This window comes from Balaenoptera acutorostrata, chromosome 7, assembly GCF_949987535.1.
Source record: "Balaenoptera acutorostrata chromosome 7, mBalAcu1.1, whole genome shotgun sequence".
In the NCBI taxonomy this organism is placed as follows: Eukaryota; Metazoa; Chordata; class Mammalia; order Artiodactyla; family Balaenopteridae; genus Balaenoptera; species Balaenoptera acutorostrata.
In genome coordinates, this window is record NC_080070.1 from 62,881,690 (window position 1) to 62,908,223 (window position 26,534).

The following is a 26,534-nucleotide window of genomic DNA, read 5'->3' on the forward strand; positions in this document are numbered from 1 at the left end:
TGTGCTCCTTTAGTATGTAGGCTCAATGTGGGTACAATTTTTTTTTTAACTTCTTTTTCAGTCCAAACAACACCTAATTCAGTACTCTAAATATAGTCAGCATTCAATAAAAATTTAATTATTAACTGAATCAAGGCTTCCGGGGAAAAAAGGACATTGCTTCTTGTTTGGACATGCTCCTCTGATTAAATGCCACTTTTAAAAATTACTTGCCAGAGCCTTTTGATAGTGGAAATATAAATATTATCTATAGAGTTAAGTTTAAAAGCATCATTATCTTAAGATATTTAAAATTGTTTTTCTTTATCAAACAAACCAGATAAATCAGTTGCAAATATTTTTAGTAGAGCTGAATTAGGAAACTTGTCTCCTGGCTTCCATTTCTTACACCAGGTTGTTTCTCCCACAGTGATAGATATTTATTTCAATGAATTGTAATGTCCACAGTAACAAAAAAGAATGTACACGGGCTTTCAATTAGCTTTTGGCCACATTGGCCAGTGGAAGTAGATGACCAGTCTCCTCCTTGTCCCTGCTGCATGAGCCCCCATTTAAAACGCCTGATTATAGTCTGCATTGCAATGACACAAGTCCCTCTGTCAGTAAGCTAATTATTTCTTTTTTCTTTTTCTTTCTTTTCTTTTTTTTGGCAGTGTGGCATGGCATGTGGGATCTTAGTTCCCTGACCAGGGATCGAACCCATGCCCCCTGCAGTGGAAGCGCAGAGTCCTAACCAGCGGACCGTCAGGGAATTCCCCAGTAAGCTAATTATTTCTTTCCTACATGGGTAGGGTTGATAACGGCAGGCTTCTAAATCCTCAGAACACAGTTCTTTCTTCTACTAATGTCTATTCTAAGAAAAATGGTTGTTTTTCATGTTTTATTGCTGTATTTCTGAAAATGCTCTTAGTGTCTAGGTGTCCCCAAGAAAGATGGTACTGCAGCCTCTGATGTAAGCAGTCCGTCTCTCTTCCTGCTTCTTCCTCTTTACACTAGCATTTCTGTGACTTCTTCAAGCCCAAACCACTGTAGGAGTCCAAGTTCACTGCCCAGGTTACAGTTATCGTGTTTCTTGTGCCATTAGTAGATGCCATTAGGGCAGTATTATTTGGGGGTCAAACAAAAGGGGGCCATTTTTCTTGGAAGTTGGGGAAGACTTCATCAAAGATACAATATTTAAACTAAGTCTTATAGAATATGTAGGAGTCTGCCATGCAGAAAAGAGACAGAGGAAGCAGCAGGTGTGAGGACAAAAAGGCAAAATACCAAAACCAAACCCAACCTAGTACATTTGGGATTATTAAGCAGAATGGGTGGAGCATAAGGTGGGGAGAGAATGATGAAACAGGATTTTTGAGGTTTAACTGGTAGGACTCAGTGACTTATGGAATGTGAAAGGAAGGTAAGATCTGAAGGTGAAGATATGTGGTGATGCCGTAAACAGAGACAGGAACAACAGGAGTAAGGCTGGGGTTCAGAGGACTTGAAATTACAACTGAAACTATGCCAGCTCATTTATGGGTTCAGTAATGTAAGGGGAGGTTAAGATCTACATCTTAAACCCCAGCTCCTCCCCTTAATAATAAGGGATGCTAATTTGATTAATCACGCTCAGGTCACCAAAGTGCCTACATTTACCTCTAGACAGGGGAAATTTGTATTAAACTATTAAAATGCCAAGCACATAAGTGATTTCTAGTCTCTGGAGAGGTTCTCTCTCTCTCTCACTCAGGCTGTGGAAGGGTCAGCTCATTCATTCATTCTCCCTTCCTTCCTCCCCTGCTCCAAGATACTTTTAAAAATATTAAATAGCTTCATCGAGGTGTAATTGACATACAATAAACTGAAACTATTTAAAGTATACAGTTAAGTTTTGAAATAAGTATATACCCATTTATTTTCTGCTTTCTATTTCATTAGTTTCTACTCTGGTAATGATTATTTCTTCTACTTATTTTAGGTTTAATTTGCTCTTCCTTTCTAGTTTCTTAAGTTGGATGCTTAAGTCATTGATTTGGGACTTTTCTTCTATTCTAATAGACATTTAGCGTTACAAATTTTCCCCTACATACTGCTTTAGTAGCATGCCACAAAAAAAATTTTATAGAACAATTTATTTATTTGTTTTTATTTATTTTTTAAAAATGTTTTTCTTTTTTTAAAAATAGATTTATTTATTTATTTACTTATTTTTTGACTACGTTGGGTCTTCATTGCTGTGCGCGGGCTTTCTCTAGTTGCGGCGAGCGGGGGCTACTCTTTGTTGCGGTGCGCGGGCTTCTCATTGCAGTGGCTTCTCTTGTTATGGAGCACAGGCTCTAGGCACGCAGGCTTCAGTAGTTGTGGCACACGGGCTTCAGTAGTTGTGGCTCATGGGCTCTAGAGCGCAGGCTCCGTAGTTGTGGTGCACGGGCTTAGTTGCTCCACGGCATGTGGAATCTTCCCGGACCAGGGCTCAAACCCATGTCCCCTGCATTGGCAGGCGGATTCTTAACCACTGCACCACCAGGGAAGCCCCAGCATGCCACATATTTTGATACATCCTGTATTTATTTTCATTCAGGTCAAAATACTTTCTAATTTTCCTCTTTGATTTCTTTACTGACCTATGGATCTAGAAGTAGTTTATAGAGTTTGGAACTATTTGAGGTTTTTCCAAATATATTTTTGCTATTGGTTTATAACTTAATTTCATTGTGATAAGAACATATTTTATATGCATTGAATTCTTTTAAATTTATTGGCACTTATTTTATGGTCCAGAATGTACTTTACCAAACACTGAGTGAATCTTGAGGTTTTCCAGTCTGGCTGCTGTGACGGGCATTGATTGCTCCCGGCCCAAAGTTAGCACCTGACACTGTTACCTTTAATCTTTTCAGTTGGCTCAGTTCCTAGGTTTGGGTAGTTTCCGCATGTGCATTCACTCACCAGTACCTAGCTGAATACTCAGGCGGAACCCTCCACAGACCTCCCAAGTTCGCACTCTGTGAACTTCTCTCCTGTCCAGATCTCTGTCCTCATCCTCAGAATTCTAGCCGCCTTGGTCTTTCTGAGCTCTTAGGCCTCATCCCAGGGAATCTGCCAGGTCCTGCCTTGGTTCCCTCTCTCTGCACTGTGGCCTGGAAACGCTGCCAAAGCAGTAGACTGGGGCAATTGCAGGGCTCACTTCATTTTCTTTCCTGCCTATCAGGGCTCAGTGTCCTTCCTTGACTGGTTTACATGTTTTACAAAGTGTCATTTCCTAAATGTTGTTTGTTTTTAGTTGTTTCAAGAATGAGGATAAATCTGGTCCATATTACTCCATCTTAGTTGGAAGCAAAACTGTCCATCTCTTTCTTTCCTCTTCTAAGAAGCTGCAACAGTAGACATGTCAGAGCCTTTTCCTACATGGGAAAAGACCCAGCCATCTCCTACAGCCTCTCTCTTCTCTCGCATGTCAGCCAGGCCAGGGTCTACAGCCTGCCATAGACAGCCAAGGCAAGCCTGAGAGTAGGGATTTGTATCTGTCAACTTTTACAGTGGTAACACACAATCCCAAATCTAAGTGGCTGGTGGCAACAAACATTGATTTCTTGCCCACATGACTTGAGGGCTATCGATGGCTCCAGCTCTGCTGGGCTCAGCAAGCTTAGTTTGGTTCAAGTGGGCTTGCCTGGCCTCAGTTCAGCTCTATGCATCTTCTTATTCTGGGACCAAAGGTGAAGACATGCTAGTTTCTTGTTGAAGGTCCAGAGGTAGAGGCACAGGGCCAAAGCATGCAACCACATTTAAAGCTTCTGCTCAGTCATGGCATACCGGACATCTGTGCACATTCCATTGGCCAAACCAAATCAGTAACCAAGCCCAGAGTCAAATGTGCAGGAAAGTACACCCTACCTACAGCAAGCAGGGCAAGGATAGAGAAAGAAAGGATAATTGATTGTAAACAAACAATCATGATCTTCCATAGCATTGATGACTTGCACTCTCTTGCTGTGTTTTCTCTACTACATGCTCTACTGGCACAATGGACCTTTTTCATAGTACTGAGCACATCATATATTTCACAGATTAATTTCAATTTGACATTTTCGTGACTCTTAAGTCTGTCCTCCACTAGAAAATAAGCTTCATAAATGCAGAGACAGTGCCTGGCACGCAGTAGACAGTAATTGTATGAATGAATGAGCGAATCAGTGAGTGAGTAAATGAATAAAAGAATGTCTTCTTCTGATTACTTTCCCAAGGCACTAAGGAATGTGCTAGATGGCATTTGGTTAGAAACTATTTAGGATGAACTAGCCTAGGACCAAAAGATGCTATGAGGTTCAGTCATACTTTCCAGAGAGCTCAGCCCTGGCACTTGACTCAAGTATAGAAAATTATGTGGAGATTTGCTGTCCTTTGCTGTTGTTCTCTGTACGTATTCTTGTGGATGTGGGGAGCTGGGGTTTAGAGTAACTCTCAGGCATTCCTGGGTTCTTGGCATAATCCTAAATGAATAACCTCCGTAACTACACCCAGTTTTAATACTTGGCATACTGAGTGGCAGGCAGCAGGGAAGCAGAATACCAGGTGAGAAGATCAAAGCTGAGCAAGGTTTCTGGTGGCATTTAGAACTTGACATGGCATCTCTGTGAGCCACAAGGACTGGGTTAGCCTCCCACAGAGCTCTAGCACAGACCTTTGGATTATTTGTACCAGGTATTTGGGGTTAGGACTGGATTGGCTCCCCCAGATTATCCTGTTTTGAGCTGCTTTCAAGGGTGACCTCTGAAGATTCATGATATATCCTTGGACACAGTAACCTCTGGGATCCACGTAGGGTATCATCGGGCATAATAATCTCAGGATCTGTATAGCACATTGTTCACCATGGTAATCTCTGGAGACTCATAGAGCATATTGTTGGGCACCTCAAGTCACCATGACCACTTATTTTCAAGTTGACTTTGTCCAACTGGGGACAAACTTAGAGGTGGCTTTAATGATATTGGTAGTGATCTATTTCTTCAGCTGGGTGGTAGATACACAGGTTTTTTTGTAATTATTTTACTTTAAAACCTACTTATATGTAATATATATTCCTTTGAATATATCAAATATTTTGCAATATAAAGAAATGAAAAAATAAGAGAAAAATACACATAAAAACTAAAGTGAGATTCCATTTTCAACCATCAGAGGATCACAAAGATCAAACAACTGGTAAGACTCAGTAATGGTGAAAAAGAGAAAAAGCAGGTACACTCATAAGTTGGGGGAATGTAAATTGGCACAATCTTTAAGGTAAGTCCTTTGACATACCTATCAAAAGTACATTCTCTTTGTTCTTACAATTTTGCTTCATGAATATATTGTATAGATATACTTACACAAAGACTCATATGTACAAAAAAAAAAAAGACTAATGTGTACAAGGCTATTCAGTGAAGCTTTTCTTTGGTCATAATAGCAAAAGATTGGAAACATTGAAAGGCCAAGGAAAGATGGGTTGATTAAATAAAATGAACTGCTGTGAAGCATTTTAAGACTAAGGTAGCTCTTCATCTACTGACACAGAATGAGTTCCGTAATACTAAGTGAAGAAGAAAGGAAAAGAGAGAAGGAGGGAGGAAGGAAAAAAAGGAAAGGAGGGCACAAAGAGGGAATATTTCAAAGGGAAAGGAATGGTGCTCTCAGAAAGTAGCAAATGGTTGAGTACAGCTGAACTGAAGAATATGTATAAGAACCTGGAGGGAGATAAACGAGAAATGTAAGCAGGGGTGAGGACCTCGAACACTGCGCTAAAAGGTTTGTTCTGTACCTTGGAGAAGATGGAGAGCCTCTAAAGCATTTTAAGGAGGAGAATGATTGGGTCACATTTACTGTAACTCAGCGACACTGGGGGGATAAAGATCAGAGGTGAGGGATAAGATGGAGGTGAGGAGGCTGGTTTGGAAGCAATGACAGACTCAGGGTGGAGAAGATCACGTGATGCACCAGATGCACTGAGCAATTGGATATTGGGAGTAAGGGAGAGGAAAGAGTCTGGGGTGTTCCTCAGAGGCCAGATGAGGTCAGCGGCTGAGTGATTGCGCCATTCAGAGAAATGGAATACAGAGGGACTGCTGGTTTGTGGTGAAGGCAGAGGGTGGTACGAAGCAAATTTAATAGGCTTGGCCTTCAACTTTCAGTATGGGAAAAGCTCAAGTAACACTCTAAAATTTGAATAGGCACAATTTTAGTCAATTTTACTGTATTTGTCCATATTATTTAATAGCAAAGTATGTAATATACCACAAAGAAAGTCTACACAAATTCCAATATTTATTTCTTGGAAGACTAGAGATGAGATGATTACATAAAAACAAGGTCTGCTGGGGTTTTGTTTTTGATTTTTTTCCTATCAGGGACATGTTCTGTTTTGTTTTAAAAGGTCAAAAACAAATCTGAGCAGTGATGTATTCATAACAGAATCAATTTGAGAAAAATCCCAAATTGCTGAAAATAGCAAAGCCATAGCACTCTTCATTAAGATGCAAGAGATGGAAAACAGCCAAATGATAAATTTAAGGTAACACCAACTAATATACTAAGGAGAAAATAATTGGAGAATTCCAGTAGTACTTAAAAATAATGTCAAGAAACCGTGAGTGCAGACTTTAAAGGCAAATTTGAAGGATAGTAAAAATAAAATTGAAGCTTCAGTCAATTTCAGAGAGAAATAGGGAAAGAAGTCTTTATTTTGCTGTCTTTGCAATCCACAAGTCCTGATTTACTATTTAGAATTCTTACTATGTAATTCTTATTTTTCTTTGCTTCCAAGATAGAGGGAAATTTTCCCATGTCTTCTACTGACGTGGCAGTTACCTTAGGTTTTTTTCTATTCCACAGGAACATAATACTGTTTAGAATCAGGGATGTGTTAACAAGGTTTGCTCCTCTCCCCTACTCTAGGCACCAAGAACACCCATCACAAGCTGGAGGGCATGCTCAGAATTAGAGGGTAGGGTGGTAAAAAAAAAGCCATGGAAATAAGAGAAGCTGCTGAAGCAGCCCAAATGAATGAGGACATATTGGCTGTCTTAAAATAACACAACCATTCTGAAAGGTTCCACAAGGTCAGGGTAGGAGTTTATTAGGATGGAAGCCACAGGGGACATCCAGCTCAACTATAGCAGTGGGAGTTGGTGTTCACCTAAACAATGGGCTGCCTCTGGAGGAGAAAATTGTCTTGTCAGAAATGCTCACCCCAAGAATGCCCAGTCAGAATATTTGTCTAAAGGATATAAGGAATAGAGGAGACATAGTACTAGAAGACTCTAAGGATCCTTGGCAAGTCGAAGAGCCCATATTTTCTCAACCTGATTACGGCAGGGCTTAAAATTTCCTAACTTTCAGAGTTTGATGTGACTTTTAATGAACTGGCTTAAATGAATGATTTTTCAAAGATACTAATTTATGAAAATGGTAAGAAATAATGAATGCTTTTAGAAATCAAGTCAGATATATATATAGTTAAATCTGAAATGCCGTTCATATGTGTGAAATATGATTTGGAGCTATTCTTGTTTTAACGATCAGACACACACACACATATTCTAAAACGTCTTATTTTAGTGAGGGGGAAAGCTCTTGGACACTTCAACAGCATTAATCCATCTTTGCACGGCTGTTCACGAAAGACACTGAATTATAGTTTAGTAGAGAAAAACGGCATAAATCATTGAACATCTAAAATTCCAAGTCAAATAGCAGACTCTCTCCTGAGATTGGCATAATTCAGATGTCCCCTTGCTGGTTCTCAGCCAGGGTAGCTCATTAGAATCACCCATGGGTGCCCAGCCTCACCCCAGACCTGCTTAGCATGCATTTCTCTGACAGTTAATGAAGCTAAGCATCCCTTCAGAGGTGTATTGGCCATCTCCTTTGAATTGCCAGTCCCTATCATTTTCCTGTTTTTTCCTTTTTATTCTTTTTTACTTATAGGATCTCTTGGTTTATTAGTGATGTGCAACGATTCTGTTACATGTAACATGCAAATAGCTTTCTCTCATTCTTTCGTTTACTTCTTGTTGTGTGTAGGAAAAACATTAAGACTAAAATACCGAACCTACCTGGCATTTTATAAATTTAGCATGCTCTTCAGACCTCCCATGAGAGCAATTCTTGCAGTCAGCACAGCTGAGGTTTCAACTAAATGAAAACGATAGAAATGATCGTCTAAGATATTTTAACATTTCAATGGAAGTTTGTCATTGTTAAAATTCTTGAACGTCATTAGTACTTAATAAAATACTAAAAATTTCTCAATGTCTTAATTTAAAATGGAGACTTCTCTCAATACACATTCTTGGTTTTAGCACATTGTGTACATAGTCTGTCCTTTTTTATTTGAAAATGGAGAAACAAAATGTCATGTATCTCCCCCATCTCTATTGTTTTTTTAAAAATAGAGTATAAATGACTTACAATATTGTGTTAGTTTCAGGTGTATAGTGCAGTGATTCAGTTTTGGATTTTTTTTTCAGATTATATTCCAGTATATGTTATTACAAGATATTGGGTATAATTCCCTGTGCTAAACATTAAATCCTTATTGCTTATCTATTTTATATATAGTAATTTGTATCTGTTGCTCCCAGACTCCTAATTTGTCCCTCCCCCATCCCTCTCCCCTTTGGTAACCGTAAGTTTGTTTTTTACTTGAGTCTGTATATATAGATTCATTTGTATTGTTTTTTTAGATTCTACATATAAGTAACATCATACAGTATTTGTCTTTCTCTGTTTGACTTATTTTACTAAGCATAATATTCTCTAGGTCCATCCATGTTGCTGCAAATGACAATATTTCGTCCTTTTTTTCTATGGCTGAGTAATATTCCTGTGTGTTTGTGTGTGTGTGTGTGTGTGTGTGTGTGTATCACATCTTCTTTATCCATTCAACTGTTGATGGGCACTTGGGTTATTTCCGTATTAGCTTTTTAACTAGATTAAAATGAAAACATAAATCATCATTCTCTTTTCCAAAATCTCAGGTTGTTCAGTTCAGCCTCTTTGATTCTTTATCTAGCCAGACAACACTCCGTCTGACTTTTCCCTTTGTTTTGCTAATTATGGTGGGAAAAGAGGGGAGGAGTGTCCTGAATCTCAAAGTGGATGAGAGTAATAGTTTTTCACTCATTGACATATCACTTCTCTCTTATTCTTTTAAACTGGTGTGATTTTTTCTTAACGTTTTCTATTCCTCTCTTTCAAGGAGTTAATTATTTCTCTAATGAACTTTATAAAGTGAGTTCTAATATTTTTTAAAGTATTAAGTTCTTCCTGTGTGCCAGGAACTAGGGACACAGAGATAAACAAGGCATGTCTTTGCTCCTAAGTTCAGAGAACAGGCAGACGGTACAGATGCTGTGATCAACAGAATAATGCATGCAACAGTGTCCATTCCCTAACCCCCAGAACCTTACATAGGAAAGGGGCTTTGTAGATGTGATTCAGGTTAAGGACCTTGAGATGGGGAGGTTAGTCTGGATTGTCCAGGTGGGCCTTATCAAATCACACTAGTCCTTAAAAGCAGAGAACCCTTCCCAGCTATAATCAGAGCACCAGAGAGATGGTAGCATGAGAAGAATCCAACCAGCTGTTGCTGGTTTTGAAGGTAGAGGAAGGGACCATGAGCCAAAGAATGAATGTGGGTAGCCTCTAGAAGTTGGGAAAGGTAAGGAAACGGATTCTTCCCTAGATCCTCCAGAAGAAACACAGCCCCACTGACACCTTGATTTTAGCCCAGTTCTCGAGACCTGCATCAGACTTTTGACCTCCAGAACTGATAATACATTTGTGTTTTTTAAGCTGCTGAACCTGTGGCAATTTGTTAAAGCAGCAAAACAAAACTAACACAGGTGCTCTCCACTAAGTGCAAGGCAGCTCAGACTGTGATCAGGGTAGAATGGAGGCATTAGGGCAAGTGCTTTGTGTCCTCAGAGTTGAGCATGGCCCAACTGAGAGAGATGAGGAAGTACCACAAAGGAGGAGGCCTGCAAGTTGTCCTTGGAATATTAGGATTTGGTCAGTCACACGAAGCAAGAGGAGAACATTTCAGACAAAGAGATGAACACCCAAGTCAACATTACAATATGTTTGCATATCAATTTTCTATATGGGAAAAATTGTGAAAAGCTTGAAAAACAAACATAAGTACTTCTGCTCTTTGCAAAATGGCAGGCTAGATACTCTGAAGGGTCTTTCTGCTTTCCAACAACCATACGATGACAATACAGGCTTTTCAATGCATTGCTGGGCTTCCAGGAAATAAGAAAATACCCAAAGCCCTCCATCCCACAACTACAAAAAATGGGGTAGTGGCCATCAGACCCACTTTCATGCTGAGACAACTAAAAAAGATGAAGAAAAAAGAGTCACCTGGAAATCACCAACGTGCTAATAGGCTCATAGGAATTACCGGGCATGAAGATGGGAAGCTAGAGAGGTACACCCAGCACCCAGAGCAGGTTTTGTCCTGGGTGAGTTTCCTGCCCAAGAAAGGTGGCTGAAAGGCTGAGCAGCATAAACAAGCAAAAAAGGTGCTAGCCACAAAAAAAAAAAAAAGATGGGTAAATTTGCATTAAAATTGAGAACTTCTGTTCACTAAAAAAAGAAAAGAGTAAAGTAAAAAGGCAAGCCACAAAGATATTAGCAACACAAAATAGGAAAATCTCCCCCAATTATAAACAGACATTTCACAGAAGCAACAGCACAGATGGTAAATAAATATGGTAAGATGCTACCAGAGAAAGGCAAATTGAAACAAGATACCATTTCACATCCATGATTAACAAAATGAAGAAGTCTGACAATTTTGTGTTAAAAAGAATATCAAGCAATGGGAACGCTTATACAACAACTGGTGCGAATTTATAATGAACTGGTTCAAACACTTTGGGAAAAAATTTGGTATGATGTACTACTTTTGAATGTTTACATATCCTGCAACCCGCCAATTCCACTTTTGGGTATATATCCTAGAAAACCACTGGTACATGAGCACCCAAAACCACACGTAAGAGCATTCATAACAAAGCTGATGAAAAATATTAATTAGAAACAATTTAACATAGACAAGGTAATGGTTGAATATGTTGTGATATATTCATACCAGTATTATACAGCTGTGAAAGTGAACAAGTATGAATTATAATGTAATAACATATCAAGTGAAAAAGAATTACACATCATGAAACCAATTTTTAAAAGCTCAAAAAAACCTAAATAATAAATTATTTAGGAATACATTTAGATATGGTAAAACAGGGATTAATTATAATATTGAATGAAAGTAGCAAGTTGCAGAAGACCAGGGTATGACACCACTTTTATAAAGTTATAAAATAAGTGAGACTATGTATTATTTAGAGATACATAGAGATTTATGTGGTTTCACATGTAAAATTACATATAAAAACCAATAACAAATTGAAACGGTAAGACCAAAATTCAAGATGGGTTATTCTAGCAGAAAGCAGGGGGTTGGGATGATGGAGGGGCTCACAGGACGTTTCAACAGAATTGCTTATGTTTGGTTCATTCTCCGTGTGATGTGTTCACCGGTGTCCATCTTGGTATCATGTTTTTTTAATTTACAAGTATGTTGCATCTATTATTTTGTAGTATCAAATAGTACATAATAAAAATTTAAACTATACAAAATTGTTTTTGCTAAGATGGCTGTTATTCCAGCTCCTCCTTCCTTGGGTGCACTTTTGTGTACCCCCAAACTCAAATGAAGGTCACAGGCCTGAAAGAAGAGGAAAGTGTGTTGTGAGATGATATATACCAACACTGTCTGAGTTCAGCTCAGAACTAGTGATCTTCCCAAACTGTATGTCATAAAATGACAGAGCCAGTTCTCTACTACTCTGTTGGGTTATATTTCAATTTGGTGAATCATTTTTTTTTTAGTGTACGCTGTATGTTTAAAATGCTCTGCTCAGGAGTTCATGTGGGCTTCAAGTGGTCCTTGGCCGTCAAGTGCCTTCCCATCCCACCCCACTAAAATTCAAAGTTGCTTTTACAGATTTTAAAGGAAGGGTAGAAAATGTTCCTTTGTCTAAATTACAATTTTTGTTTTAAATATATAGCTTAAACATACAATAAAGACTTTTCTTCCAAATATGTTGGAAGAGTGGGGAATGACAATTGTTAATAAATCTGAGTTGTAATTTTAATTCAGATTGGTTTCTTAATCATTTTCAGGGCAAATGAGGCAAAAATCCAACTACCCTCACCAACCCCACTCCTATCCCACGGCCGCTCATCTCTCAGAACCACTCCATCTTGCTGGGTTTCCCTCAGGTGGGATATCTTTCTTACCTCACCACCATCTCTGCACAAACGTACTCCCATCACTTCTAATGTCCATACCCAGTTCCTTCCCCACCAGCTACCTTTTGCTACAGGCAGGGCTTTTAGGGGTTTGGGGGACTGAGGCAGGTGTGAGGGACTGGGGGAGCCAGGGGGGAGTGGGAGTGGTCTGGGGCAGAGGTTTCATCCGACATAATACATGCAAAGGAATTAATGGCAATCAGAACAACATTGCAGGTTGTGAAATAGATAGAACATGTGTGTTGAAGTTACACAGCCCTGGGTCAGACCCTCCATCTTTGCCAGTTTTTAGTTGGGTGACGTTTGAGAAGTTTCTAAATTTCTCAGTAGCCTCAGCTTTGTAGTATAGTCTGAAGTCTGAGAGGGTTGTACCTCCAGCTTTGTTCTTTTTTCTCAAGATTGCTTTGGCAATTTGGGGTTTTTGTGGTTACATATGAATTTTAGGATTATTTGTTTTATTTTTTTTTTTTTTTTTTTTTTTTTCCACACACACACACTGTATTTTATTTTTACAAGAGATAGATAGACTGACACCAAGCATTGTACATGGATGACCACAACAAAAGCAACAATGATTGCAATTACCAAACATGAAACACACTTATACTATGTCATAACATTGACATTCAGTCCAGTAATCCTCCACTGTAACAGCTCCTTTACTTTGCAGTGAGAATTGATTTGTATATTCTTTTCCTCTGAGTCCTTGTGGGATTTTTTTTTTTTTTTAATTCAGACAGAAAGTCACAAAAATTATACTCATCCTCATCAGTTCACTCAGTCCCATGTAATTAATTTCTTTTTTTTCATCTTGATCTTTTGTTAGCACTTTTATGAGTTCATCAGTTTTTCATTAGAGTTCTGAAAATGCTTATTCATTCAGTTCAGCAGTACAGTCAGTTACCAGAAACCTGTACTTGTCAGAGTCTTTTCCATGAATTTCTTGAAGATGAAACTCTTTTATAGGAACATATTTGCAAAATCATCAGAGTACACCCAGAACTGTCTGTAAATGACAAAAGACTTAAAAATGACCATGGTTAAAGATTTGATGAAAGTTCATAATAATGCAGTTGACAAGAAAATTAGTTATTTCTGAGATATACATTTTAAAGTAATAACTAGGATTATTACTTATAACATTATACCAGAACATATAAGATTTTTAGACGTTTCCTGTAATGTCTGAAACATTTATATTAACATATTTCCATACATATTTCCATACAAATACAAATATAAGATTTTTAGAAATTTCATGTAATGTCTGAAACATTTATATTAACATATTTCCATACATATTTCCATACAAATACAAATATAAGATTTTTAGAAATTTCATGTAATGTCTGAAACATTTATATTAACATATTTCCATACATATTTCCATACAAATACAAATATAAGATTTTTAGAAATTTCATGTAATGTCTGAAACATTTATATTAACATATTTCCATACATATTTCCATACAAATACAAATATAAGATTTTTAGAAATTTCATGTAATGTCTGAAACATTTATATTAACATATTTCCATACATATTTCCATACAAATACAAATATAAGATTTTTAGAAATTTCATGTAATGTCTGAAACATTTGTATTAACATATTTCCATACATATTTCCATACAAATACAAATATAAGATTTTTAGAAATTTCATGTAATGTCTGAAACATTTATATTAACATATCTCCATACATATTTCCATACAAATACAAATATAAGATTTTTAGAAATTTCATGTAATGTCTGAAACATTTATATTAACATATCTCCATACATATTTCCATACAAATACAAATATAAGATTTTTAGAAATTTCATGTAATGTCTGAAACATTTATATTAACATATTTCCATACATATTTCCATACAAATACAAATATAAGATTTTTAGAAATTTCATGTACTGTCTGAAACATTTATATTAACATATTTCCATACATATTTCCATACAAATACAAATATAAGATTTTTAGAAATTTCATGTAATGTCTGAAACATTTATATTAACATATTTCCATACAAATAACCCAATGAAAGTTTAGTATTAGTTGTTTTGTTTGTTTTTTTATACTGCAGGTTCTTATTAGGCATCAGTTTTATACACATCAGTGTATACATGTCAATCCCAATCGCCCAATTCAGCACATCACCATCCCCACCTCATCGTAGTTTTCGCCCCTTGGTGTCCATATGTCCATTCTCTACATCTGTGTCTCAACTTCTGCCCTGCAAACTGGCTCATCTGTACCATTTTTCTACGTTCCACATACATGCATTAACATACGATATTTGTTTTTCTCTTTCTGACTTACTTCACTCTGTATGACAGTCTCTAGATCCATCCACTTCTCAACAAATGACTCAATTTCGTTCCTTTTTATGGCTGAATAATATTCCATCGTATATATGTACCACAACTTCTTTATCCATTCGTCTGTTGATGGGCATTTAGGTTGCTTCCATGACCTGGCTATTGTAAATAGTGCTGCAATGAACATTCGGGTGCACGTGTCTTTTTGAATTACGGTTTTCTCTGGGTATATGCCCAGTAGTGGGATTGCTGGGTCATATGGTAATTCTATTTTTAGTTTTTTAAGGAACCTCCATATTGTTCTCCATAGTGGCTGTATCAATTTACATTCCCACCAACAGTGCAAGAGGGTTCCCTTTTCTCCACACCCTCTCCAGCATTTGTTGTTTGTAGATTTTCTGATGATGCCCATTCTAACAGGAGTGAGGTGATACCTCATTGTAGTTTTGATTTGCATTTCTCTAATAATTAGTGATGTTGAGCATCTTTTCATGTGCTTCGTGGCCGTCTGTATGTCTTCTTTGGAGAAATGTCTATTTAGGTCTTCTGCCCATTTTTGGATTGGGGTGTTTGTTTCTTTGATATTGAGCTGAATGAGCTGTTTATATATTTTGGAGATTAATCCTTTGTCCGTTGATTCATTTGCAAATATTTTCTCCCATTCTGAGGGTTGTCTTTTCGTCTTGTTTATGGTTTCCTTTGCTGTGCAAAAGCTTTGAAGTTTCATTAGGTCCCACTTGTTTATTTTTGTTTTTATTTCCATTACTCTAGGAGGTGGATCGAAAAAGATCTTGCTGTGATTTATGTCAAAGAGTGTTCTTCCTATGTTTTCCTCTAAGAGTTTTATAGTGTCCAGTCTTATATTTAGGTCTCTAATCCATTTTGAGTTTATTTTTGTGTATGGTGTTAGGGAGTATTCTAATTTCATTCTTTTACATGTGGCTGTCCAGTTTTCCCAGCACCACTTATTGAAGAGACTGTCTTTTCTCCATTGTATATCTTTGCCTCCTTTGTCATAGATTAGTTGACCATAGGTGCGTGGGTTAATCTCTGGGCTTTCTATCTTGTTCCATTGATCTATGTTTCTGTTTTTGTGCCAGTACCATATTGTCTTGATTACTGTAGCTTTGTAGTATAGTCTGAAGTCAGGGAGTCTGATTCCTCCAGCTCCATTTTTTTGCCTCAAGACTGCTTTGGCTATTCGGGGTCTTTTGTGTCTCCATACAAATTTTAAGATGATTTGTTCTAGCTCCGTAAAAAATGCCATTGATAATTTGATAGGGATTGCATTGAATCTGTAGATTGCTTTGGGTAGTATACTCATTTTCACAATGTTGATTCTTCCAATCCAAGAACATGGTATATCTCTCCATCTGTTGGTATCATCTTTAATTTCTTTCATCAGTGTCTTATAGTTTTCTGCATACAGGTCTTTTGTCTCCCTAGGTAGGTTTATTCCTAGGTATTTTATTCTTTTTGTTGCAATGGTAAATGGGAGTGTTTCCATAATTTCTCTTTCAGATTTTTCATCATTAGTGTATAGGAATGCAAGAGATTTCTGTGCATTAATTTTGTAACCTGCAACTTTACCATATTCATTAATTAGCTCTAGCAGTTTTCTGGTGGCAGTTTTAGGATTCTCTATGTATAGTATCATGTCATCCGCAAACAGTGACAGTTTTACTTCTTCTTTTCCAATTTGTATTCCTTTTATTTCTTTTTCTTCTCTGATTGCCGTGGCTAGGACTTCCAGAACTATGTTGAATAATAGTGGTGAGAGTGGACATCCTTGTCTCGTTCCTGATCTTAGAGGAAATGCTTTCAGTTTTTCACCATTGAGAATGATGTTTGCTGTGGGTTTGTCATATATGGCCTTTATTATGTTGAGGTAGGTTCCCTCTATGCCCACTTTCTGGAGAGTTTTTATCATAAATGGGTGTTGAATTTTGTCAAAAGCTTTTTCTGCATCTATTGAGATGATCATATGGTTTTTATTCTTCAATTTGTTAATATGGTGTATCACATTGATTGATTTGCGTATATTGAAGAATCCTTGCATCCCTGGGATAAATCCCACTTGATCGTGGTGTATGATCCTTTTAATGTGTTGTTGGATTCTGTTTGCTAGTATTTTGTTGAGGATTTTTGCATCTATATTCATCAGTGATATTGGTCTGTAATTTTCTTTTTTTGTAGTGTCTTTGTCTGGTTTTGGTATCAGGGTGATGGTGGCCTCATAGAATGAGTTTGGGAGAGTTCCTTCCTCTGCAATTTTTTGGAAGAGTTTGAGAAGGATGGGTGTTAGCTCTTCTCTAAATGTTTGATAGAATTCACCTGTGAAGCCATCTGGTCCTGGACTTTTGTTTGTTGGAAGATTTTTAATCACAGTTTCAATTTCATTACTTGTGATTGGTCTGTTGATATTTTCTGTTTCTTCCTGGTTCAGTCTTGGAAGGTTATACCTTTCTAAGAATTTGTCCATTTCTTCCAGGTTGTCCATTTTATTGGCATAAAGTTGCTTGTAGTAGTCTCTTAGGATGTTTTGTATTTCTGCGGTGTCTGTTGTAACTTCTCCTTTTTCATTTCTGATTTTATTGATTTGAGTCCTCTCCCTCTTTTTCTTGATGAGTCTGGCTAATGGCTTATCAATTTTGTTTATCTTCTCAAAGAACCAACTTTTAGTTTTATTGATCTTTGCTATTGTTTTCTTTGTTTCTATTTCATTTATTTCTGCTCTGATCTTTATGATTTCTTTCCTTCTGCTAACTTTGGGTTTTGTTTGTTCTTCTTTCTCTAGTTTCTTTAGGTGTAAAGTTAGATTGTTTACTTGAGATTTTTCTTGTTTCTTTAGGTAGGCTTGTATAGCTATAAACTTCCCTCTTAGAACCGCTTTTGCTGCATCCCATAGGTTTTGGGTCGTCGTGTTTTCATTGTCATTTGTCTCTAGGTATTTTTTTATTTCCTGTTTGATTTCTTCAGTGATCTCTTGGTTATTTAGTAACGTATTGTTTAGCCTCCATGTGTTTGTCTTTTTTACGTTTTTTTCCCTGTAATTCATTTCTAATCTCATAGCGTTGTGGTCAGAAAAGATGCTTGATATGATTTCAATTTTCTTAAATTTACTGAGGCTTGATTTGTGACCCAAGATGTGATCTATCCTGGAGAATGTTCCATGTGCACTTGAGAAGAACGTGTAATCTGCCGTTTTTGGATGGAATGTCCTATATATATCAATTAAATCTATCTGGTCTATTGTGTCATTTAAAGCTTCTGTTTCCTTATTTATTTTCATTTTGGATGATCTGTCCATTGGTGTAAGTGAGGTGTTAAAGTCCCCCACTATTATTGTGTTACTGTCGATTTCCTCTTTTATAGCTGTTAGCAGTTGCCTTATGTATTGAGGTGCTCCTATGTTGGGTGCATATATATTTATAATTGTTATATCTTCTTCTTGGATTGATCCCTGGATCATTATGTAGTGTCCTTCCTTGTCTCTTGTAACATTCTTTATTTTAAAGTCTATTTTATCTGATACGAGTATAGCTACTCCAGCTTTCTTTTGATTTCCATTTGCATGGAATATCTTTTTCCATCCCCTCACTTTCAGTCTGTATGTGTCCCTAGGTCTGAAGTGGGTCTCTTGTAGACAGCATATATATGGGTCTTGTTTTTGTATCCATTCAGCCAGTCTATGTCTTTTGGTTGGGGCATTTAATCCATTCACGTTTAAGGTAATTATCGATATGTATGTTCCTATGACCATTTTCTTAATTGTTTTGGGTTTGTTTTTGTAGGTCCTTTTCTTCTCTTGTGTTTCCCACTTAGAGAAGTTCCTTTAGCATTTGTTGTAGAGCTGGTTTGGTGGTGCTGAATTCTCTTAGCTTTTGCTTGTCTGTAAAGCTTTTGATTTCTCCATCAAATCTAAATGAGATCCTTGCTGGGTAGAGTAATCTTGGTTGTAGGTTCTTCCCTTTCATCACTTTAAGTATTTCATGCCACTCCCTTCTGGCTTGCAGAGTTTCTGCTGAGAAATCAGCTGTTAACCTTATGGGGGTTCCCTTGTATGTTATTTGTCGTTTTTCCCTTGCTGCTTTCAATAATTTTTCTTTGTCTTTAATTTTTGCCACTTTGATTACTATGTGTCTCGGCGTGTTTCTCCTTGGGTTTATTCTGTATGGGACTCTCTGCGCTTCCTGGACTTGGGTGGCTATTTCCTTTCCCATGTTAGGGAAGTTTTCGATTATAATCTCTTCAAATATTTTCTCTGGTCCTTTCTCTCTCTCTTCTCCTTCTGGGACCCCTATAATGCGAATGTTGTTGCGTTTAATGTTGTCCCAGAGGTCTCTTAGGCTGTCTTCATTTCTTTTTATTCTTTTTTCTTTAGTCTGTTCCGCAGCAGTGAATTCCACCATTCTGTCTTCCAGGTCACTTATCCGTTCTTCTGCCTCAGTTATTCTGCTATTGATTCCTTCTAGTGTAGTTTTCATTTCAGTTATTGTATTGGTCATCTCTGTTTGTTTGTTCTTTAATTCTTCTAGGTCTTTGTTAATCATTTCTTGCATCTTCTCAATCTTTGCCTCCATTCTTATTCCGAGGTCCTGGATCATCTTCACTATCATTATTCTGAATTCTTTTTCTGGAAGGTTGCCTATCTCCACTTCATTTAGTTGTTTTTCTGGGGTTTTTTCTTGTTCCTTCATCTGGTACATAGCCCTCTGCCTTTTCATCTTCTCTGTCTTTCTGTAACTGTGGTTTTTGGTCCACAGGCTGCAGGATTGTAGTTTTTCTTGCTTCTGTTGTCTGCCCTCTGGTGGTTGAGGCTATCTAAGAGGCTTGATGGGAGGCTCTGGTGGTGGGTAGAGCTGACTGTTGCTGTGGCGGTCAGAGCTCAGTAAAACCTTAATCCACTTGACTGTTGATGGGTGGGGCTGGGTTCCCTCCCTGTTGCTGTGGCGATCAGAGCCCAGTAAAACCTTAATCCACTTGACTGTTGATGGGTGGGGCTGGGTTCCCTCCCTGTTGGTTATTTTGCCTGAGGCAACCCAACACTGGAGCCTACCCGTGCTCTTTGGTGGGGTTAATGGCAGACTCTGGGAGGGCTCACGCCAAGGAGAACTTCCCAGGACCTCTGCTGCCAGTGTCCTTATCCCCACGGTGAAACAGAGCCACCACTCGCCTCTGCAGGAGACCCCCCAACACCAGCAGGTACGTCTGGTTCAGTCTCCCCCAGGGTCACTGCTCCTTCCCCTGGGTCCCGATGCACACATTACTTTGTGTGTGCCCTCCAAGAGTGGGGTCTCTGTTTCCCCCAGTCCTGTCACAGTCCTGCAATCAATTCCCACTAGACTTCAAAGTCTGATTCTCTAGGAATTCCTCCTCCCGTTGCAGGACCCCCAGGTTGGGAAGCCTGAGGTGGGGCTCAGAACCTTCACTCCAGTGGGTGGACTTCTGTGGTATAAGTGTTCGCCAGTCTGTGAGTCACCCACCCAGCAGTTATGGGATTTGATTTTACTCTGATTGAGCCCCTCCTACCGTCTCACTGTGGCTTCTCCTCTGTCCTTGGACGTGGGGTGTCCTCCTTGGTGAAGTCCAGGGTCTTCCTGTCAATGATTGTCCAGCAGCCAGTTGTGATTCTGGTGCTCTCGCAAGAGGGAGTGAGAGCACGTCCTTCTACTCCGCCATCTTGGTTAATCTCGGATTATTTGTTTTAGTTCTGTGAAAAATATCATGAGTATTTTGATAGGGATTGAATTAAATCTGTAGATTGCTTTGGGTACCATGGCCATTTTAACAATACAAGAACAAAAGATATCTTTCCATTTCTTTGTATCATCTTCAATTTCCTTCATCCATGTTTTATAGTTTTCAGAGTACAGGACTTTCACATCCTTGGTTAAGTTTATTCTTAGGTACTGTAATATTTTTGATGCGATTTTAAACAAGATTTTTTTTTTTACTTTAAATTCTGATATTTCATTATTAGTATATAAACTCACAACAGATTTCCATATATTAATCTTGTATCCTGTAACCTTGCTGGAAGTATTTATTAGTTCTAATAGTTTTTGTGTGGAGACTTTAGGTTTCTCTATATAGAGTATTGTGTCATCTGCAAATACTGACAGTTTTACTTCTTCCCTTCCAACTGGATACCCTTATTTCTTTTTCTTGCCTGATTGCTGTGGCTAGGACTTCCAATACTATGTTAAATAGAAGCAGTGAGAGTGGGCATCCTTGTTTGTTCCTGAATTTAGTGGAAAGGCTTCCAGATTTTCACCACTGAGTATGTGGGTTTGTCATAAATGGCCATTTTATTCTTTGTTTTCCAGTTGTGTTTATAGTTCTTCTCTGATCATTTATTCTTATTTGTGTTTCTCCCATTGTGGTTTGATGATTTTCTTTTGTAGTATGCTTGGGTTCCTTTATCTCAACATTTCTTTTAGGGTAGGTTTAGTATTGCTTAATCTTTTAGTTTTTGCTTGTCTGAGAAATTCTTTATCTCTCCTTCTATTCTAAATGATAATCTTGCTGGGTAGAGTATCCTAGGTTGTGGGTTTTCCCTTTCAGCAGTCTGAATACATCATGTCACTCCCTTCTGGCCTGCTAACTTTCTGCAGAGAAATCAGCTGATAGCCTTATGGAGATTCCCTTGTACATGACTCTCTGTTTTTTTCTTTCTGCCTTTAGAATTCTCTCTTTAACTTTTGCTATTTTAATTATACGTCTTGGTGTGGGTCTGTTGGGGTTCATCTCGTTTGGGATCCTCTATGCTTCCTGTACCTGGATATCTGTTTCCTTCTTCAGATTTGGGAATTTTTCAGCAATAATCTCATCAAATGCATTTTTGATTCCCTTCTCTCTGTCTTCTCCTTTTGATACAAATGTAGGCACGTTTGATGTTACCCCAGAGATCTTGCATGTTGCACTTGTTTTTGTTTGTTTGCTTTGTTTTGTTTTTTGTCATTCTATTGTTCTGACTGAGTGATTTCCATTCTTCTATCTTCCAGATCACTTATGTGTCTGTCTGTGTCATTTATTCTGCTATTCATTGCTTCTGGAGTATTCTTTATCTCAGATACTGAATTATCTATGTTTGATTGGGTCTTTCTATTTTCTAGTTCCTTATTAAAATGATCTGTGTTTAGATCATTTCTCTTCCCAATTCAATTAGCATTTTTATTACCAATGATTTGAATTCTTTATCTGGTAAGTTGCTTATTTCTGTTTCATTGTTTTTTCATGGGTTTTCTCTTTTGCTCTTTCAGTTGAGAGTAGTTCCTCTGCCTTTTCATTTCACTTAAGTTTCTCTGTGTCTATGAACCTAGATGAAACAGTTAGCTATTTTGGTTTGGAAGGGGTGTTCTTATGTGGGAGTGTCCCTATGCTGTGTGCATGTGCCCACTGCCTTTGGTGGGAGAGCTGGATTTGATGTGGATGCCAGCCATGTCTTTCCTCAGGGTGTGCTGGCAGCTGTCACCTTGGTAGGGGATGGGGCTGGAGGTGGAGGAGCTAGAGATGGAGCTGTGTGTGAGGCAGGACGTCCTCTCTGCTCAGTGGTTGTCACCGCCCTTGGGTCTGCTCCCAAGTTGCTGGAGTGGAAGCCCCGAGGGTCAGGCTTGAGCTGACTCTTCTCCCTTAAAGTGTGTGTTTTCCCTTCTCCTCACTCTGGGATCTTTGCCCCCAAAGGAGGGGAGTGCTGAAGCAAGTAGGGCTCATGGGCTTACAGAGTTCGGCTCAGATGCACCCCATGATCCTGTCTTTTCACTTGTTTCACTTGTGGCCACCCCAGATCTAGTGCTAGGCTGTAGCATGGAGTGAGTGGGGCCAGAATGTTTCTTCGGCTTGGGCTGGGGCATGCAGCAAGGTGGTCGTGGGCTGCCACTTGAATACACGCCAACAATGGCTGCCTCCATGAAGGGCTCTCTTTATATCACAGTTTTCTTTTAAAAAGATCAGCTTTTTTAAAAATAAATTTATTTATTTTATTTATTTACTTTTGGCTGCTTTGGTTCTTTGTTGCTGTGTGCGGCTTTCTCTAGTTGCGGCGAGCGGGGGCTACTCTTCGTTGCAGTGCCTGGGCTTCTCATTGTGGTGGCTTCTCTTGTTGCAGAGCATGGGCTCTAGGTGCATGGGCTTCAGTAGTTGTGGCACGTGGGCTCAGTAGTTGTGGCTCAGGGCTCTAGAGCACAGGCTCAGTAGTTGTGGCGCCCAGGCTTAGTTGCTCCACAGCATGTGGGATCTTCGCGGACCAGGGCTCGAACCTGTGTCCCCTGCATTAGCGGGTGGATTCTTAACCACTGCACCACCAGGGAAGCCCAAAAGATCAGCTTTTACAGGACAATAAAAACATGACCTTCTAATGTCAGTTTACAAATATGTTTCAGAAACACTTCCACTATCCAAAAAAATAAAAAATGAAGCTAATTAGAGTTACAACAATAAAGCTATTTGTTAAATCCCTTTTTATTTCATGTTTGTCCTTAGTGCCTTGATTATTATTTCTTACTGAGGAACTTATACCAAGGTGAGAAAATTCCCAAAAAAGACCAAATAGATACTTGCTGCCTGACACTTGTGTTCTGTGTGACAGTTTACGTGCCATAAGCTTCATTTCTCAATAGCAAAATAAGCCCTTTCTCCATCTACCATAATCATTTCCCCAGATTTGGAGTATGTCTCAATTCACTTATTTGCTAAAACTGACCTCTAAATTTACCTTTTCGGCCAAATGGAAGGGAGCAAGTGGTTTCTCGCTACCTCCACTCTTTAAAAACAATAACTGAATAATGTATATTGTTGTCAAGCCAATCTAAGCTGCTTTTGAGCAAGGATGTTTTCTCTCTTGCATGTTCTTCACAAATGTGTATGTAATGATTAATTTCTATAGATGTTAACTCCATAGAAAATATGCTGATGAATTGGAATCTAGATTCTAGCTTCTTTTTCTTTCTTCCAACCAGGGGTCAAAAATTCAAATGTCTACATGTGTGAAGGCTTCATGTAAGACAATAGGGAGTGGTAAGAGCTACTGCAAACATGAGAGCAATATCCTCTCTAAAGGCTTTCAAATTTTAAAATAACAATAAACACTATAAGAGCTTTAAATTTTTTGATTGACCGAATTTGTTCCAACAACCAGCCAGTTTTCTAATTCTATATATAATAAAATGAAAAGTGTCTTTTGTCACCCCTGTTTAGAGTCAAAACATGTTCTCTCTGGATGAGATTTTAGAGACCATCCTTTCTGTGCCTTCTTGATATTATAGATACAACAGCTGATGGGCAGAAATCTCTTACTTTCGTGCACAAACTTTTCTCGCTCTGAGTTCAAAATGGGACTTTGAGCTCTGGTTTCCAGACCCTCTGCCTGATCCTCAGGGGACCTGAGCAATGGCCCCTGGGTGGTGGCAGCCTCAGATGATGGAGTGGCAGCAAGGCTGGCAGCCCAGGTGGGCTCTGAAGGCTCATTCTCTTTGTCCTGGGCTCCAGAGACACTGACCTATACAAAAAATTCACAGTTTTGAATCTGGTGATATCAAGTCAAAAAAGCTACTTTGCTTTGGGGAACACTTAAAGAAAAGTTTCTCCCCAATTCTTCAATATTAATTATTTCAATAAAAGCTCACGAAACGATGCCTCTCCCCTATGTCAGACGTTCCTGAATACCTAAGTTATGGATTTTCTGACCACCTCGTGGTCACACACATTTTTCCCACTGCCAGGCACAAATGCTGTTGTGCTGGGCCTTCAGAGAGATCTACCTGCAGGGTACAAAAGATGTGAGTTTGGGAGGAGTTCATCTTCATCCTTTTCTTAGTCAGTTGTATGAGGAGGGAAAATAACCAATAATTTCTTTGACCTTTTTTTTTTTTAATGGCCTTTTCCTCTCTGTTTTCTAAAACGAGAGAACTTAACAATATATTCCAAAATATCTACCATGAACTCCACCAATGTTGAGATTGGGAATTGAAGTGACAGAGGACAATGATACTGTTAAAATAAAAACAATAGCAGTCACTTCTCATCTCATCCTATTATCTGGACCCCAGCAAATGTCAAATGCTGCAGGATGCTTAGCTTCTAAGAAGTTCTGAGAAATGTATGCTAGCTAAGGGATAAAGGATTATAATATCAAAAGCAAGTTTTCTGAACTAAGATTTCCAAGTTTCATCTAAATTTATGATATGTAATGAAACAAGGAAGAAAATGTGTTTTGCTTAAAAACTTAAAAAAAAGTCACATCAGTTATTCTTGACTACAGTTGCCAGGAGCTAGGACAATCTTTCATGGGTCCAATTAAGTTCTTTTTCTTTTTCCTTGGACCCCAGCTACATGAGGTTGAATCGATAATTCATTTCAGTCCTAGCACAGGGTGGTCATTTATCCTCGCAAGGCCCTCTCTTGTTTGTTTGCTTTTGTTTATTTATTTAAATAGGCAAATCTGTGAACTAGGTAAAGTCATTTTTGATGCTTCCTCACCTGTGGTTCCTGTCATCTTATGACCAAAGCCAGCTGTCATCATTAGCTGCTCTCTGCCATCTAAACTGTTCCACTGCTTTTGATTCTGTACACACACACACACACACACACACACACACACACACACACACAATGTGGAAGAGCTAGCTAACTCTATTACTCATCTATGTATATTTTTACAATAATTAAATGATTATCAGAGCAAATATTTCCATTGGGACTGGTCTGGTTATCAGCCTATACAAACGGCACTCAATTCAAATACAGTAGTGATGTTTCATTAACCCCAAACACATCTTTTGGTACAAATAGAGGTAGACCTGTGGGTCAGTTGGCATTCCTCTTTCTTTCAGAATGATCCTGTATATACAGATGATGATTTGAATATGAATTTTGTTATATTCATAGAACTACAGAATTTTAAGTTTAGAGGAAACATTTATCAGTACTTCATTTTCTATGGAGGAATCTGAAGCTCCAAATAATTAATAATTAATAATCTAAAGCTTCCCCCAAATTATTGGTAAGTTAGTGGCAAAATTAGCAATGTCCTTTTCAGGAAAGAAATACTGTTTTGTTTTGTTATTTTGCTTGCTCATATTTCATTTTAAGCAAAAAATAAGTTAAAAGAAAAGCTTGACTGAGGAGCAGCTTATCAAACATAAAAAAGACAACAGGCGTTATGGCTACACTTGAGATATACTGTCAGGTGAGAATGTTCCTTTGCAGAAGTTCACTGGGCAGCATGGTTCTCTTAAAGGCATTAACTCAGCCTCTAAATAACCATCTTGTTCAAGTCTTAAGGTCTCATAAGTCATTCTTTACCTCTTGTAAGTTTAGGAGTGTATGTTTTCTTTCTCAATCACGTCATTATTTGGGAATTTTTTTAAAAATAAATTTATTTATTTATTTATTTATGGCTCTGTTTGGTCTTTGTTGCCATGCGCAGGCTTTCTCTAGTTGTGGCAAGCGGGGGCTGCTCTTCATTGCGGTGCGCGGGCTTCTCATTGCGGTGGCTTCTCTTGTTGTGGAGTGCAGGCTCTAGGCGCGTGGGCTTCAGTAGTTATGGCACATGGGCTCAGTAGTTGTGGTGCACGGGCTTAATTGCTCCGTGGCATGTAGGATCTTCCCGGACCAGGGCTCGAACCCGTGTCCCCTGCATTGGCAGGCGGATTCTTAACCACTGCGCCACCAGGGAAGCCCTATTTGGGAATTTTGACTACTAGAACATTACACCTCAGGTTCTAGAACAAGTGAAATATTTTTTTTTCATAAATGAGAATAATTTTATCTTTTGGCTCCATGAGATTTCAGTTTATTTAAGCAAATATATAATTATATTATGTATAGTTTACATAATACATAATTATATTATAT

At 38.3% G+C, this 26,534-nt stretch overlaps 2 protein-coding genes across 3 annotated transcripts in view; one reads left to right on the forward strand and one right to left on the reverse strand.

Moving 5' to 3' along the window:
- The first annotated feature begins 680 nt into the window (after window positions 1-680).
- Window positions 681-26,534, forward strand: part of MIOS (meiosis regulator for oocyte development) — a 237,064-nt gene continuing 211,210 nt past the window's right edge. For both annotated transcript variants that reach the window (XM_057550236.1, XM_007164786.2), the window contains exon 1: window positions 681-759. The gene's annotated coding sequence lies outside the window, so the exon portion shown is untranslated. The remainder of the gene's footprint in view (window positions 760-26,534) is intronic.
- COL28A1 (collagen type XXVIII alpha 1 chain) overlaps window positions 23,863-26,534 on the reverse strand; it is a 151,406-nt gene continuing 148,734 nt past the window's right edge. The window contains 1 exon segment of the mRNA XM_028164369.2: window positions 23,863-24,177. Within this exon segment, the coding sequence (XP_028020170.2) occupies window positions 23,863-24,177 (315 nt within the window).